This window comes from Narcine bancroftii, chromosome 1 (genome assembly GCF_036971445.1).
Source record: "Narcine bancroftii isolate sNarBan1 chromosome 1, sNarBan1.hap1, whole genome shotgun sequence".
In the NCBI taxonomy this organism is placed as follows: Eukaryota; Metazoa; Chordata; class Chondrichthyes; order Torpediniformes; family Narcinidae; genus Narcine; species Narcine bancroftii.
In genome coordinates this window covers 435,383,136-435,400,544 of record NC_091469.1, presented here as the reverse complement: position 1 = coordinate 435,400,544, position 17,409 = coordinate 435,383,136, and the positions used below count along the sequence as shown (strand labels likewise).

General features: G+C 39.3%; 1 protein-coding gene and 1 long non-coding RNA gene across 7 annotated transcripts in view; one reads left to right on the top strand and one right to left on the bottom strand.

Moving 5' to 3' along the window:
- LOC138751693 (uncharacterized) overlaps window positions 1-13,427 on the top strand; it is a 69,018-nt gene extending 55,591 nt beyond the window's left edge. The window contains exons 5-6 of one of the 2 annotated variants that reach the window (XR_011350125.1): window positions 1,082-1,193; window positions 12,808-13,427. This is a non-coding gene — a long non-coding RNA (uncharacterized lncRNA). Of the gene's footprint in view, window positions 1-1,081; window positions 1,257-12,807 lie in introns of those variants that run through there. The other variant, XR_011350124.1, reaches the window with a different exon arrangement.
- abcb4 (ATP-binding cassette, sub-family B (MDR/TAP), member 4) overlaps window positions 1-17,409 on the bottom strand; it is a 151,488-nt gene that overhangs the window by 93,715 nt on the left and 40,364 nt on the right. For all 5 annotated transcript variants that reach the window (XM_069914296.1, XM_069914298.1, XM_069914297.1 and 2 more), the window contains exons 5-7: window positions 16,881-16,932; window positions 15,370-15,561; window positions 12,862-13,033 (exon numbers count right to left, since the gene is read on the bottom strand). In XM_069914296.1, coding sequence (XP_069770397.1) covers window positions 12,862-13,033; window positions 15,370-15,561; window positions 16,881-16,932 — 416 coding nt within the window. The remainder of the gene's footprint in view (window positions 1-12,861; window positions 13,034-15,369; window positions 15,562-16,880; window positions 16,933-17,409) is intronic.

Below are 17,409 nucleotides of genomic sequence, written 5' to 3'. Positions count from 1 at the left end.
TGGAATCAGGCCCTTGAGCTCAACTTGTACATGCTGGTCAAGTGCTGAGTCCCATTTGCTGTATAAGATTACCCCAAGTCTGGCACTTACCACTGACCAGTGGAATGATGCCGCTAGGTACATTTACTATACCAATTCCCAATATTTTAAAATGATCAAGTAAAGGTTTACATTTTAATAGCATATTTTAAAATAAACCACCATCAGGTCCTTTACCAGGCCGTTTAAAGCCTGTACAGAGCTTACGGCAGTAGGAGTAGTTGGATGGACCCCATCAGGGAGCACTGTTAAGGTTTGGATTTTATAACTGGCATACAAAACAACCCCTGGTTTTGGGGTGGCATTTTTAATGTTCAGCTCCCTTTTATATGTTGGTATATACAGTATACATTTATCAAAGAGTCCCAACACCGATCCTTCCGAACATCACAAGTCACAGGTTTCTAACTACCACTACTCTTAGTCTTCGATGGGCTAGCTAATTCTGAATCAAAACTATCAATTTATTGTGGACCCAATGTGTCTACCATGAGGGATCTTGTTAGTTTTCAGTTCAGATTCACTTGCTGTATTACTTCTAAAACCTTCTCTTTTTCCAGAGGAGAAGTGCATTAACTGGAGATGGATTCCTCCAAATATTGACCCATTGTGTCCTGTGCTGGCCCTGAAGTTCAAATCACAAGCCAGAACATTGATAATTTGCTGTTTAAAATGCAGGTTTGCGTTCAGCACACATTGTGACCCCTTGTAAACACAACCACTCTTGAATTTGGGTACGTTTTTGTGGGGTGTTTTTGTTTAGATGATTTTTGATAATGTTTTAACTTTTAAGCTGTGGGGTCAATCTCAGAAATCAAGTAAAAATGTGGTTAATTTTGGAATCAGAATTTTTAAAAAAAATTAATCTTTACCTGATGTTGTTCTATTGACAGGGCAATATCTTTCTTAACCAGCTTCAAAGTCCAGCCAAGCCCATGATAAGGATAATTTAAACCATATAAATTAATGAATCCATCTCATTAAAGGCCGACATGTAGGAATTTTGGCAATAACTTTGGTGTTTATTGTTCTATCTTTACAGAGTTTGGAGATGTAAACAGGAGAAACAGAATGAGATCACTGACCTCATATCTACTGTAAACATGCGTGCATAGATAAGGCTGGATTCGTGATGACATAATTCCAACAGACAGGTTCAAATCTTAACCTTTCAACTGTAAATCACCTTTGATACAGAATAAATTTGAGACACTTTGCAGGAAGGTACAAGGTGCTACATATTGGTAACTTTCAAGAAGTGTCTTTGAAGAGAAAAAAAGAAAAAAAAGTGGTTTGGAGGGTTAATGAGATTTTGGGAGAGGATTACAGAGTATTTGGGATTGGCAATGAGGCGTGAATAAAAGCTCTCATGAATGGAGGGAGAACATACGCTTTTATTAGCTTATAACTGAGTTTAGGTTCTTACAGTGGTCTTCAGAGGGGCTCAGGGTTAAGGCGGGAAACCAAGTTATATATGGGTAGATGACGGCAGAGCCAGCCATCAGTATTACATAACACCAGTGAATCTCAGTTCACTGCATTCACCCCTTCCTGCAGAATTTAGGGTTTGTGGATGAAGTCAGAGAACATTGATTCAGGAAAAAAAATTGAAAAGTATACAATTATTTACAAATTTAAGTGATCTGGGGGTCTGGAGATCATGGTGAAGTGCCTAAGCACGGGAGGGCCTTGGGCTCCTCGAGTCTCCTGGTCCCCTTGTGGGGGAGGAGTGGCAGCCGGGGTCTCTGGTTCTACGATGGAGGGGGATGCACTTTCCTCCTGAACTGGATTCCCTGAGACCCTGACTAGAGGTGGTGTGAATGAGCTTCTTGGCTCACAGGGCACTTGAGGCAACAAACCCTCTGTTCCAGCAGGTGCCAGGTCCCTGATGGAGACGGTGTCCTCCCTGCCTTCCAGGTACTCCACATAGGCGTACGTGGGATTGGCATGGAGCAGTTTCACCCTTTCCACCGGGGCGTTGGTCTTGCTTTTCCTCACGTGCTTCCCGAGTTGTAAGCCAGGTTGGGAGTGTGGTTCCTGATGCCGACATTATTTTAAAATTGAATAGGAGCTAGTGAGGAGTAGCATTGGTCGCAGTACATAGTAGTGACTGGATGGAATGGAGCGCCATAGGAAGGACTTCCTGTCACTGTGAGCCTGGAAGTCCTCTTGATTTCAGGGCCAGTTTGATAGCCTTCCAGACCATGGTGTTCTCCTTTTCAACCTGCCCCTTCCCTTGGGGATTGTAGCTCAAGGTCCTGCTGGATACGATGCCCCTCACCAGCAGGTACTGACGAGGCTCATCACTCATAAAGGCTGAGCCCCGGTTGCTACAAATATAGGCGGGATACCCGAACAGGGCAAAACTGGAATCTAGGGCCTTTATGACTGACAAAGTGGACGTATCTGGACACGGAATGGCAAACGGGAAGTGGGATAGAGAAGAAGAAAGTGTTCCCGTTTATGGTGGGGTGAGGTCCCTTAAAATCAACACTGAGCCATTTGAAGGGCCTAGATGACTTGATCAGTTGCGCCTTTGCGGGGCGGTACTCTCCATGCAGACCTGGCAAGAACTGATCATTTCCATGATGTTTTCCATGAAGTAGGGCAGATTGCACGCCTTGACAAAATGAGTCATGCAGGTAACCCCTAGATGGCAGAGCTCATTATGCAGAGACCGCAGTTGGCCAGTGTATGCATAGGCACAGCTTCCTATGGATAAGGCATTTGGAGGGTCATTAACGCCTCCTGGACAATAGACAATGTCATAATTGTAGGTGGAGAGCTCGATCCTCCACCTAGCAATTTTTGGTTTTGTTTTTGGTAAATTAAATTTTTTATTTGTATTAATACAAATACAGTATTTATTTATACCATGAAAATTAATTTTTAAAAAAAGTGATGCAAAAAGAATAAATTCTTTCATATTTTCTCCCCCCACCCCCTCCCCAAAAAGAAGAAAAAATAGAAATAAATAACTATTTGATTAATTAAATTTAAATTTACATAGAGATCTTGAACCTTGAGGTGAGTTGGAGCAGGAATGGCGAACACAACAGATGAAGTTATAGCAATAAAATCCATATAAGGTTTCTAAATCTTATCAAATTTTTCTGGTTGATTCTGTAAATTAGACGTTTTTTTTCTCTAATGGTATACAATGTAATAGTTACATTTGCCATTTATTCAACCCCACATTATTGCCTAATTTCCACATTATGGTTATATATTTCTTTGCTATTGCTACACTTAAAAACTTCTTCTGGTAAGTATCTAACTTCAAATCAAAAATAGCCCTAATAAAAATATTTTGGGATTTTTCAAAACTTGCACCTTCATAACTCATCCCAATAAAATACTTAGAACTTTCCAAAATTTTCCTAGTATTCACATTGCCAAACTACATGGAGAAAGGTTCCTACTTTTTTATTAAATCTAAAACATTTATCAGAACAATTTGAATTAATTTCATGCAATTTGTATGGAGAACAATATAATTAAATTGTACCATTTGGAATCAAACATTAATTGTATTAGTTACACTTTCATTACATAATTTTGACCCTACTTCTTGAATTTGTATATTTAAATCTCTTTCCCATCTCAGTTTAGATTTGAAAAATATCATTTTTCTGCATAGTCTCTTGCAGTCTTATATACATATTAGTAATAAATCTTTCAATAAATGTATCAGTTATTAAATATTCAAATTGACTTTGATCCACTAGTCTAAAATTCATCCCCAACTTTCTTTTTAAATATGATTTAAGCTGATAAGAAAAATTGATATTATATGGTATATTATACTCATCTTTCAATCGGTGAAAAATCAAAAAAACAGAACCTAAAAAAAAATCCTTTATCATTTTTATTCTGCAATTATACCAGATGTCCGTAAAATGAATCAAAGGATTTTGCTTTAATAACATTCTAGCCGACTGATAATTCTTTATTCCCCTTTCCACATGGATTCCATTCCATACTTTAAGTATATGTTTTAAAATTTGCATATCAATTTACCCTCTCAACAGTCTTTCATGCCATTTTCCAAAATATGCTCAGAATTATTTTCTCCTATTTTACTCATTTCAATTTGTACCCAGGCTGTCTTTTCATCAATTTGACAATAGGAGGACAAAAATCTAAGTTGAGCTGTTTTATAATAATTTTTTTAATTGGGCAATTGTAATCCCCCTGATCATATTTCCATGTTAGTTTTTCCAATGCCATCCAAGTCATTTTGTCTCACCAAATAAACCTTCTTACACTTAAATCTTGAACAAACATTATTGGTACAAAAATTGGTACTGATAGAAACAAGTATTGTATTTTAGAAAAAATATTTATCTTCACACAATTTACCCTTCCTATTAAAGAAATTGGCAAATCCTTCTATCTTGTTAAATCTTCTTTAATTTTATTCAATAAAGGTATGTAATTTAATTTAAATAAATTATTTAAATTCTTATCAATATTAATTCCAAGATACTTGACTGTCTCCTTCTGCCATTTAAATGTTGTCATTTTCTTAACTTGAATGTAATCTGTCTCAGTCATTGGCATTACTTCACTTTTATCAATATTTACCTTATAACCTGATATCAATGCATACTCCGTCAGTTGAACATTTGCTTTTTTTTTTAATTGAACTTACAAGGTTTGTAAGAAATAATATTACAACATCTGCAAAAAGGCTAATTTTATGTTCTTTATCATTTATCTTAAAATGCTCAATCTCATTACCTCTTCTAATCACCTCTGCTAGAGGTTCTTATAGACAATGCAAATAAAAAAGGAGATAGTGGACAAACTTGTCTAGATGATCTTTCCAATAAAAAGGATTTTAATATTTGTCTACTTGTAATTACTCTAGCCTTTGGGCAATTATATAATGTTCTTATCCAATTTATAAAATTTATTGAAATGGCAAAAACCTTCAACACTTTAAATAAATAGTCCCATTCTAATCTATCAAACACTTTTTCTACATCTAAGCCAAAGCTACTGATGGCATTTTTCTTTTCTGTGCCATATTTAACAAACTTAAAAATCTAACAATATTGTCGGCTCTTCTTCTATTCTTAATAAAACATGTTTGGTCTATATTTATCAATTTAGGTAAACATTTAGCTAATCTATTAGCTATTCGTTTAGACAAAATTTTATAATCTATATTCAATAATGAAATTGGTCTGTATGAAGATGGAAGCAAAGGGTCTTTCCCTTTTTTTGGAATAATTGTCATTAATGCAGTTTTTAACAACTCAGGTAAATCACAAAGATCTTCCATTTGGTCTAACAATCCCATTAATAAAGGAGTCAATAGCTCTTTAAATTCTTTATAAAACTCTGGAGAGAAACCATCTTCCCCTGAAGCCTTATTATTTGGTAAAGACATCAATACATCATATATTTCTGTAACTGTAAAAGGATTTGTTAATTCAGTTTCTCTTCTATCTTTAATTGTGGGACGAAGTAATTTGAGACAAATATTCACCTATTTTATCTCCATCTTTCAAGGATTCCGATTAATATAAATTCTTATAAAATTTCATAAAAACATCATTAATGCCATGTTTTATAAGTAAGATGACCTGAATCTTCTTTTATATCTGTAATTGTTCTCGTTAATTGTTAAGTCTTTCATTGCCATGCTAAAACTTTTTGAGTTCCATCACCCAGCTCATAATATTTTTGTCGGGGTTACCTTATATCTCTCTCTACTCTGTATTTTGGTATTGTATTAAATTTCAATTTTTTAAAAATCCAATATTCTTTGTTTTTCATCATTTACTTGATATTGAAATTCTTTTTCCATCTTTATTATTTCATTTTCCAAATGATTAACTTTGGACATGTATTCTTTTTTAACCTTAGCCATATAGCTTATTATTTGTCCTCTTAAATAAGCCTTCAAAGAATCCCAAACCACAAACTTATTGGTTAATGTCTAGAAAAAAATTTATCTGTTGTCTTATAAATTCACAAAAATTTTGTCTTTTTAAAAAGGCAAAGGAGGAAAAACCCAACACCCAACCCCAACCAACCAATTTTCCCCTGCAACCGCTGCAATCGTGTCTGCCTGTCCCGCATCGGACTTGTCAGCCACAAACGAGCCTGCAGCTGACGTGGACTTTTTACCCCCTCCATAAATCTTCGTCCGCGAAGCCAAGCCAAAGAAAGAAAAGATTAAACCTCCATCTCTAGTTTATATTTTGCTCTTCCTCCAATAGACATAACCAAAGGTGAACGATAAGACAATATCCTTGCATGATATTGAATATTTTGGACTCTAGCTTGAAGTTGAGAGGAGATTAAAAACGTGAATATGTTTTGTGTCTAAAGGAATAAAATTAGAAATCTCAAACATCACAATACATTCTCCTCCAACTGTCCACAAGTTTCATTCATAAAATTATTCACAACTTTAACTACCTTGTTTTTAACCATAACTCTACCTTATCTATCCAACTTTGAATCAAAAGTAAAATGAATGTCTCCTCCCACAAGTATTTTTCCCCTTTGCATTAGCTAATTGCATAAAAACATCCTGTATAAATTTTCCATCATCTATATTCAATGCATATATATTCAAACCCCAATATTCAGAATAAATTTTACAATTTACTTTATCTCCCCATTTTATCAATAATAACATCCAATATTTTGATTGGTAATTTTTTATTTCTTAATATCATCACTCCGCTAGCTTCAGAATCAAATGAACACAATATCCAGTCTCTCTTTAATTTCATATATTCTATTTCTGTTAAATGAATTTCTTGTAAAAAAAAAAGTCACATCTACTCTAGTTTTTTTTCATGTAGCTTAATAACAATTTTCTCTTTATCGGATTCTGAATTCCGTTAATATTAATACTAACAAAAGACAATTCCCCCACCATTAGACACCAAAATTAAAGCATCTGTCCATCCAGCATCTCCTTCCCACTCTCTACTCACCACAACCCTCTCTATAAAATATACTACATATAAAAACAGTCTAAGTTTAAAACAAAAAAAGATAGAGAAAGGAAAATAAGAAAAAATTAAGAAAAACCCCAGAGGTGTGTGATGTTAAAGCGTCTCTATTCCCTTGATATATGTGGGATGCAAGTAGTATCACATTAGTGGCCATGACTCTGCAGTGGTCAGCATCATATTCCCCACTAACTCACTCAAAATACCATACCATCCTTTACAATAATCTTTAATAGATCTTATAATCCAATAATCTTAGCAAAGAAAATAGATCACGCACATTATAGGTTAAACCTTCTTCCCCCTTTAAGCTCTCTCGAAATACAATATAGTTTCAGTTACAGCAAAAACCCTTCAATTGTAAAATTAATTCAGGTATCAACAATCATCTGTTGGTCTTTAGCGTGCAGTGAATCGGCATATACCTTTGCTGCATTAGGCTCAGTAAAAAATCTATTTCACCCTCCAGGGACAAATAGCTTAAATACAGCTGGATATCTCAAAACAAAGGCATAGCCTTTTTTCCATAACACATCTTTAACTGGATTAAACTCTTTTCTCTTTTTCAACAATTCAAAACTTATGTCTAGATAAAATAAAATCTTACTTCCATTATAAATCAAAGGTGATTGTCTTTCTTTAGCTTGTTTCACTGCCAGCTCCAATATCTCTCTCTTACTTCATATCGAAGGAATCTGACAAGTATTGGACAGGACCTTTGGTCAGGCTGAGGTTTAGGTCTCAATGCCCTATCTTATAATCTTGAAATTCAGCCTGACCCAAAGAATGCAACCGGCCTGCCCGTCTGGTTGAGGATAACGGCCAGGGCTACGTCCGAAGCATCGCTTTCCACTTGGAAAGGTACATTCTCATCCACTGCATGCTTGGCAGCTTTCACAATATGATTTCAGAGGTAGTTAAAAGCCATTTGTGCTTAAGCCAAGAAGGGGAAAATAGTGGCTTTTAATAGAGGGTGAACCTTATCAACGTATTGAGGGATGCACTGGGCGTAATATGAAAAAAACCCCAGACATCTCTTCAAAGCCTTTGTGGTCCTGGAAACAAAGAGCACTAACAAGGGTGTATCCTATTGGGATCGGGGCCAGGGCCAAAGATACCATTCTCCACCACATAGCCAAAGATAGCCAGATGTTTAGTTATGAACTTGTTAGAGTTAGAAGTAAGGTTCAGGGCTTTCTCCACATGGAGTAAGCTCTTGAGGTTGGTGTCATGGTCTTCCAAGATGTGGCTACAGATGGTGACATTATTGAGGTAGGGAAAGGTAGCCTTCAACCCATACTCATCAACCATTCTGTCCATTTGCCTCTAGAAGATAGAAACCCCATTAATAATATCGAAAGGGACCCTCTGGAATTGATAGAGACGACTGTTAGCCTCAAATGCCATATATGGATGGCCCTTGGAATGGATTGGCAGCTGTTAATAAGCAGCTTTCAGGTCAATGGTCTAATAGACCTGATACTGCACAATATCATTCACCATGTCCAAAATTCAAGGGAGAGGGTATGCATCCAGGAGTGTGTACCGATTAATGGTTTGGCTATAGTCAATTATTAGCCTGGACTTGTTTTTTCCTTTTACTACTACCACTTGTGCTCTCCACGGGCTGGTGCTAGATTCAATGATACCTTTGTCAAGCAGGCATTGTGTCTCAGACTTTATAAAATTTCGGTCTGCTGCACTGTATCTCCTGCTCTTGGTAACAATAGGTTTTCAGTCAGAGAACAGATTCGGGAAGAGAGGTGGGGTGGGGGGGGGGGGGGGGTGTCGATATTCAGCGTGGAGAGGCTGCATGTGGGTTCTGATTTTAGGGGCCCTCCATTCTGAACTATTACTGGGGGGGGGGGGGGGGGAGGGGATCAGATTACTCCAAGGTCATGCTTTTAAGGAGACACAGGAAGTCCAGTCCCAACAGCACTGGAGCACACAATTCATCAAGGTGTATCTTACAGAAATCCCCCCCTCCCCTTCAAACGACAGATATATTATACAATGTTGTTGAAAATGCATAGAGTGTGACTGAGATGCAAGGAATATATGATAATTGGAAGGATACAACTTTAGGTTGTATTCTTGCACAGTCCGTGAGTCTATTAAGCTTTTCAGTAGAGCCAGTGTTGATTAGACATTTAGTGGAATGTGTTTATCTTCACAGACACTGTAGAGTTGCTGAGTTGGAGAGGTCAAGGACCATCGAGGCTAGGGCCTCGGAGACTCCAAACTCCTCACTCAAGTGGCCCCCACAGTCCTGGGTTGCCTGTGGGTAAGATGGTTTCGACCTCATGGCGCAGAAGGATGGCTGCCCTCCTTCCTCTTATGACGATGATGGTGCGGAGTTTGAATATGGGTTGCAGCAAGATGGCCGCTGAGCCATTTCACACCATTTCCTAATTGCCACCTTCCGTCAGCTTGTAGTGCAGCAAGTGGGTTCGAGTAAATTCAGGGCAGATGGCTTAGGCTGGAGTCAGATCTGGGAGCGGTGCAGGCCACAGACTTTCCCGGGCTTCTCCTCGCGCGACAAACACTCGCCCAATGCCTTTTCTTGCCACACCTGGAACACACCGAGTCTTTAGCCAGGAAATGCGATCGTGGATGCTGGCTCTTGCCGCAGAAAAAGCTTTCATTAGCATGGGAAGTGGCAGCCATTAGGGCTGGGCTAATGGGAACAGCCGGTCCTTGGAAGGGCCATCGGGGTGAGTGAGCTCACTAGCTTAGATGGCGTGGTTCTCAAGCTTGGCCTGTTCCAACCATTTAGCCAGGTCCTTCTGACCTAACTTGAGCAGTCGTTGCCTCATGTACCTGAAGCGGACACCCACTATTCAAGTGTCACAGATCTGTCCTTCGTCATGAATGTGGCACGTAGCCGCTTTGCACCTGCACTTCTTAGCAAGCATCCACAGAACCAAAAGGTAGTCACTGATGGTCTCTCCTGGCTATTGGTGACGTAGAGCGAGTCGATGCCTTGCTAGGACCTCGTTTTGCAACTTCAGGTACCGAGCCTTCAACGCCTCGATGGCAGCGTCATTGTAATGCAGTCCCTGATGACTCCATACCGTTTCATTCCTACCCTCGTAACGAGTACAGACCTCCTGAGTTCATCGGTATGGAAGACATCTCTGGTCACATTCAGGTAGGCCTGGAAGCAGTCTAGCCAGTATGTGAACTCTTCAGCCGTGTCAGGGGGCAGAGAGTCTATCAGTCGCATAACTGGTTTCAGTAGAGCTTCCATCGTTTAGTGAATAAGCAAAAAAAAAAAGCTCTCACGACTGGAGGGAGAACATCCACTTTTATTAGCTCATAACTGAGGGTAGGGTCTTACAGTGGTCTTCAGAGGGGCTCAGGGTTTAGGCGGGAAACCAGGGTTATTTATGGGTAGATGTGGGCGAAGCCCGCCATCAGTTCACTGCACAACTCAAAGCAGAGTTAGCGATGAAGTAATTAAAAGTAGGAATGACCAAGGGCCCAATATTGGGAGTGTGCAGATATTTTAAAACGGGTAACCTACAGGTGGCCAAGGATAGGCAAGCAAATGTTAATGTTAAATTTCAGCTGGGTGGCGTGGTATTCTCAGTATGACTAATGGATTCCTGTAGAAAGATTCATACACACCTTCCATGTGGTAGGGGATGCGCTGAAGATATTAATAAATATCCTTCTTCTATTCTATTACATAATGCTTATTTAATTTTATAAATATAGAACTTGAAATGGGTGTTGCTTGCTTTCTTTCTAGTTTAGCAAAAATTTTGGGGCTTGCTCGAAATATTCATACTAGAAATGTAAAGGACTGCGTGGCTTTCCTTCTTTCCTTGGGGACAGTTAGTCCAGTGCGACCACTTTGAAAGGAGTACAATGAGCTCCATGAGCAGGAAATTAATGTCCATGATCTTTATGCAGAAGGTGGTAACTTTGATTTTTAACCATATCAGGTTTATGAACTGTATTAATTTGTACGCCAGACCCTACTGAACTATTGTGTTTCCCCAAATGTGAGCCGAGACTATCCACAGTCACCCAAATCACAAATTAAATTACATGACTAAAATCCAGAATTCCAAACTATTACTCCATTGGAATGAATTGAAATTCAGCCATGGCATCTGAGGAATTGTAATTTGAATACTGAAATATATCTAGAATTACAGATAGTTTTAATAAAGGCAACAATGAAACCACCAGATTGCAAATAAAGATCCATCTGTTTCACTGATGTCCTTCTAAACAGGAAATCTATTATCCATACAAGTACATTAAATTTTGAATGGTTTCCTCTGTTCAGCAACAATAAGTGGACAACAAATGTAAGCAAGGCCAATGATGCTACATTAGATAGCCATCATGTATCTGTCTACAATGTGGAGAAACAGAGGGACCTTGGGCTCCAAATCTATGCATTTCTCAAGGTTGCCATGCAGGTTGACAACCTGTGGGATGCTGAGTTTCATAAGTACGGGGATTGAGTTCAAGAGTCATGAGTTGATGTTGCAAGTTCTATAAATCTCTGGTGAGATCACACTTTGAATATTGTTCTGGATACGTCATTACAGGAAGTACGTGGAAGCTATGGAGAGAGTGCCGAAGAGATTTACTATGATGTTGCCTGGATTGGAAAATTTCTCACGAGGCAAAGTTAGCAGAGCTAGGGCTTTTCTCTTTCGAGTGAAGAAGGATGAGAGGTCTACAAGATGATGAGAGGCATAGATAGGGTAAACAGTCAGCATTTTTTTCCCCAAAGTAGGAGTAACAAATACCTGAGAACATCTGTACAAAGTGAAGGAAGGAAAGTTTAGGGGAGCTATTAGGGGTACTTTTTTTTTTTTTTACAAAGGAATTTATGGGTGCCTGGAATTCATTGCTAGAGCTGGTGGTGGAGGCTGGAACAATAGGGGCATTTAAGAGACTCTTAGACAGGCACATGGATGAGAGAAAAAATAGAGGGTTTATGAGGTAGGTACGGTTTAGTTTTTTAAAACATAGTTATGTATAGGTTGGCACAACATCATGGGCCAAAGGGTCTGTACTATGCAGAAATTTTCTATAGAAGTAACATTGTGCAATGACACCTAGGTTTTGAGTTTGAAGCATATATAGCATGCTTTTGAAAACCCACTGCAACTGCCCTTGATAACATAACATAACATAACAATTACAGCACGGAAACAGGCCATTAGGCCCTTCTAGTCCGCACCGAACCAAACACCCCTTTCTAGTCCCACCTCCCTGCACAATGCCCATAACCCTCCGTCTTCTTCTCATCCATATACCTGTCCAACCTTTTCTTAAATAATACAATTGACTCCGCCGCCACTATTTCTCCCGGAAGATCATTCCACACAGCTACCACTCTCTGATATAAACTTTTCAAAAGGAACTCCATAAATGCTGGTACACCATTCATGCTTTGATACTCAGATTATTTCCCTTCCATTCCTCAAACATCATTACCCACAGTGAACTTCTCAATTACTTTAACTGTTGATTGGTATCCATGGTAACACCTTTCCAAATCTCAGTTGCCCAACACAAATAAATGATGTATGTCAGCTTCAGCACAAGATTCCATTGAACCTTGGTGTTCATTCAAAAGCTTGTGCATTGGCAAAATCACTGGTCAGGTTGGTGACATTCGGCAATGCAGATCTCATTGACCACTGCAAAGGATTTTCCACTGAGCCCAAGGATGGGCTTTTTTGAAATGTTGAGTAATTTGGGAAAGTCAAGGAAAAAAAGCTGTGGCATATATTAAAAATTTGATTTCATTCGACAGATTCTGAACAAACAAGATTATGATGGAATTAAAAACTGAATCAAGCACACTAACCTTGGACCAGATTGCTGCACTGATTCCCAGAACTGGACTCACAGCCAGGATCACCAACGCCAGTTTCCATCCTTTCACAAAACCAACCACAAAACCAGCTACAAAGGAGGTCAATGACTGGATGAGAATGCCAATTTTATCACCAATCCCATCATTTATTTTTGAAATATCACTGGAAGGCAAAAAGAACATAACAAAAGATCATCAGGTGAACTGTGGAAAACAATGACTCATGATTCCTTGTCAACTCTCAAGACAATTCTTTCCTCTTGCCTCATGACTAGAGTTAGAGTGGCTTAAAGACCATCCATCAGTGTCTTGCAAACACAGTCTTTGTGACTGCCTGATATTTTGGAGGTAGTTGATATTGGCAGGACTGGAGAGACAGTTCATACCTGCTGTGCAATGCCAGTAAAAGGACAACTGAACAGAAACTTGGTTCAGGAGTCCATTATCTTCTTGAAAATGAATCACCCATGTCCACAACCTTACCCCACCCTCCTAACCTGGGATCTGACCCAGTTGTGGTGCATCATGTTAAACAGTGGCCTCAAGTTGTCTTTAAACAAGCTGTTGAAACAAACAAACCTTCACTTCTTTATGCATTCTCAGAACATGGTCCTAAATTGCGAGACATATTTCATGCCCATCATGAGATTTCCCCTTCTGAACTTCTTGAAATATCTCAAAATGAAACTCTCTTGCACACACATCTCTAATTCCACACAACTGCTTAAAACATACATTAAAAAAACAGTGCCACAATATATTGATTTTCAGAGACTGGGCCCATGGTTACAGAAGAGAGATGTCGAAATAAGTGTTTAGGTGTTAAAATGTTCACCCAATCTGAAGAAGCCACTGCAGTCTACTACCGCACTGCCATCAAGGCCAGGTTTCATGGCATCTGCTGGACTCTGGATGTTAAATTGTTTTTTCACTCTCACATTTCGCCGTCTCTCGAGGTTGAAGCCACGGCATCTCCCCCACGAGGCCACAGCGATCCTCAACACGCATCTTCAGGACCCCCTCCTCCACCCCAAATCTGCCCACGATGCTGCCACTCCACACACCTCAGGACACCTCCTCCAGTTCTGCTGCTCTGAACATCTCCTCACAACACCCAGCAACAGGCAACATCAACTCTGGAACTGAAGACTGAAGGCCATGTTCCCTCAGCAGAGGCCTCAATCCCCTCAGCCTTTCGAGTCTGCAACATAAGCTCCATTCTCCGGAAGTCAAAACTCTACCCTTCACGGCCTCTTTCGGATGTCTGCTCTTGCATGGCATTTCCCAAATTTCAACATCTAACTCCCTGTGTTGCAGTCTCTATCCTCATCCACTCAAAGATTGAGCACAGTGACTACTTTTGGGGGGGGTTCCTGTAGTACCTGGTCCAGAGAGGTTGTTGCGGGCTGCACCCACGCCGCCATCTTAGATGAACCTTATGGGCTTACATATGATGTGTCGTTTAATACAGAGGTTCAAGTCATGCTCATGGATATGGTTGAATGCCAAAAATGGTAGCAAGAGTGTTAAAGGTATCACTGGTAGAAGTTATAAATAGCACATCACAGGATTAGTGTTGTGACCATTGTTGTCGTTGCTGAGAAGGGGAACTAGAAATTAAGGAGTAAAGAAGTTGCACAACAGCATGGGAATGGCTCAATGGACCTGCCATTATTTTCCATCCTTTGTTTTATGCATCTTTTGTTTCATGTTTGACTACAGTTGTCTTAAGGCTGATGTGCGTGCACTCAGCTTTAATCAGAAATCCATCTTATGCCCTCACAATCTTCCCACCGTCACAGCAGTCAGTCTTCAGGTACTTCGATTTATTTCACTGGATATCATGGAAAGGATAAGTGCTTCAGATTCTGCCATGAGGAATCTTTGTAGAAATATCCTCCAAAAGCCATGAATTAAGCGCTGATTTTTTTTTTAAAAAAAGAATCACACAAATGCCAGGCAATGACCATGCCCACCAAAGGAGAGGTAGCAGGTTTGTGGTTACACCATCTTCTGAAGGGTTCTATCCATGTCAAGTGCCATCTAAACAAAGCTTTTATTGGCTTGTGTAGCTACTAACATAATGCTGTTACAGCACCTGCGATCTGGGTTTGAATCTGGCAATGTCTGTAAGGAGCTTGTGCATTCTCTCTGGAACCTGTGTGGGGTCTTTCCTGGGTACTTCAGTTTTCCTCCCACTCTCCAAAAACATACGGGGTTAGTAAGACAATTGGGTACATTGGGCGGTCAGGTTTCAATGGCTGAAATTGGCCTCCATAATGTTGCACAAGTACATTTAATTTGAAAATTGTAGAATAGGTAACAGGATGCTGAACAGTGTTTTGCCAGAAAGTTTGTCACAGTTCAACAAAGCAAATCTCCCTCCTTCATCTCAAAGGTAACTGTGGATGAGCTTTAAATGCTGATTGCCAGTTATGGTTGCATCCAATGAAGAAACAGAAAAAAAAGTCATTAAAGTTTGTATTAATGATCACTTACTCTGTCAGGCGTGTGTTAATCTCTCCAACTTCACTGACATCAAACCATCCTATTTCTTGACGCAACACAGCATGAAAAAATTCCTTTCTCATCTTTTTTGTCTGCCTCGCTGCTGCGAGTGACCAGAAGGAGATCTGCATGAAGGCAACAATCAAAACACCTGCTCCGATCCCTACGTAGTAGTAGGAAAATCTGTATTGAAATTAATAAGAATATGTTCAAAGAATTTACTCATTTGACTCTAGTTGGCTGAATGATGCACCAACAATAACCTCACACTCAATGTCTCCAAAACCAAAGAGCGGATTGTTGACTTGGGAGGGAAAAACAGAGGTGATAATTGGTGGGGGGGGGGGGGGGGAGGGTCAGAGGTGGAGAGAGTGAGCAAATTTAAGTTTTTTGGAGTCACTATTTTGGAGGATCTTTCCTGGACTCAAAGCACAAATAGCATAATGAAGAAAATGCCTCTACTTTCTCAGGAGTTTGCAGAGGTTTGGCAAATTTGGAAACCCTGGCAAATTTCTTCAGATGTGTGGTAGAAAGTGTGCTGACCAGCTGCTTCACGGTCTAGTCTGGGGACTCCAATACCCCTGAGCATAAAGCCCTCCAAAAGAAAGTGGACACAGCCCAGGACATACGCTTCACCCCCATCAAGAATATCCACAGGGAACACTACCATCGGAGAGCAGCAGCAATCATCTACACTACCCAGCACATGCTCTGTTCTCACTGCTACCATCAGGAAAAAGTTCTCGGCGTCATAAGACTCGCACCACCAGGTTCAGGAACAGCTGCTCCCCTCCACCATCAGACACCTCAACGACAAACTAAATCAGGGACTCATTTAAGGACTCCTACTTGTGCAGTTCATTGATTTTTTTTCTCTCTCTCTGCATGGCAGTTTGTTTACATTTCTTTATTTGTTTACTTGTGCACTTTGAATTAGGTTTTTTTTTGCACTGCCAAAAGTGGTAATTCTGCTTTGTCCGCAGGAAAAAAGAATCTCAGGGTTGTATGTGATGTCATGTACGTACTCTGACAATAAATTTAGCTTCTATTGCCATCCATTCTTTGCGGTGACATAATGAAAAGGATTGCTCTTCCTTTGTAGAACAACTTTGTTCCATTAAAAATAATGGAATTAAATTTGGCTGGCGTTTTAAATTTAAAAAAATATTTTATTAAGGAATAGGGCCAGGGATCAGCCAGCAGATAATCTTAAATCATAGTGTTTAAAGTCACCAGAGGAAAATCAAGTTTTCAATATGCTCCAAAATAAAATCAAAAATCAATCTTATCTTTCTAATTATAGCTTTCCTTTCCATCTGTGCATTGCAAATTGTACCCAGTTAATAATAAATCATCCCAAAATATCTGTCTTAAACAAATATCACAGTTGGTGCAGTGAACAACTACAGGCATAAGTCCTTATGTCATCAACATGAGCCAAAGTGAGTGATAATTAGCAATTAAAACAAAATAAATATAACCCTTTTAAAATAATTATTTACCTTGTCATCTGCTCCTCCAATGTCTCCTCTGTGACATTTAATGTTGAATTTCCTGGAACAATAACAAAATTAGCATAAATTCACGCTCTTGTCAAGTAAATATGAAGGACAACACAGAAAGTACAAAATACACCTTTTATATTAAAGTATTCACACAGAGAGACAACATGCAAATGCATGCACATAGAGTTATATAGACCCATTTTACTTTTGGGCAGCCAGGGTAGGAGGATCTTCTCTAGCTCAACATGCAGATGATTAGGAAATACTTTCTTTAGGTTTAGCAAGCAAAGTTGACCAAGTTCCATGCTTCAGTTGATGTCAGAAAACACCAGTAAAGAGACTTGAATATATGAATGAAAACAGAGCAGGTTGCAATAGGATGGTTTGGACTAGGATGTGGCAGGAGGTGGTCATCTTGCATTTTTTTATCCATTTAATTTTCCACCTCCAGGCTGTCCCTACTCCAGCAGCAGATCATGAATGAGAATGAAATTGGGATAGAAGTGTCAAAAATATTGACGAGTCT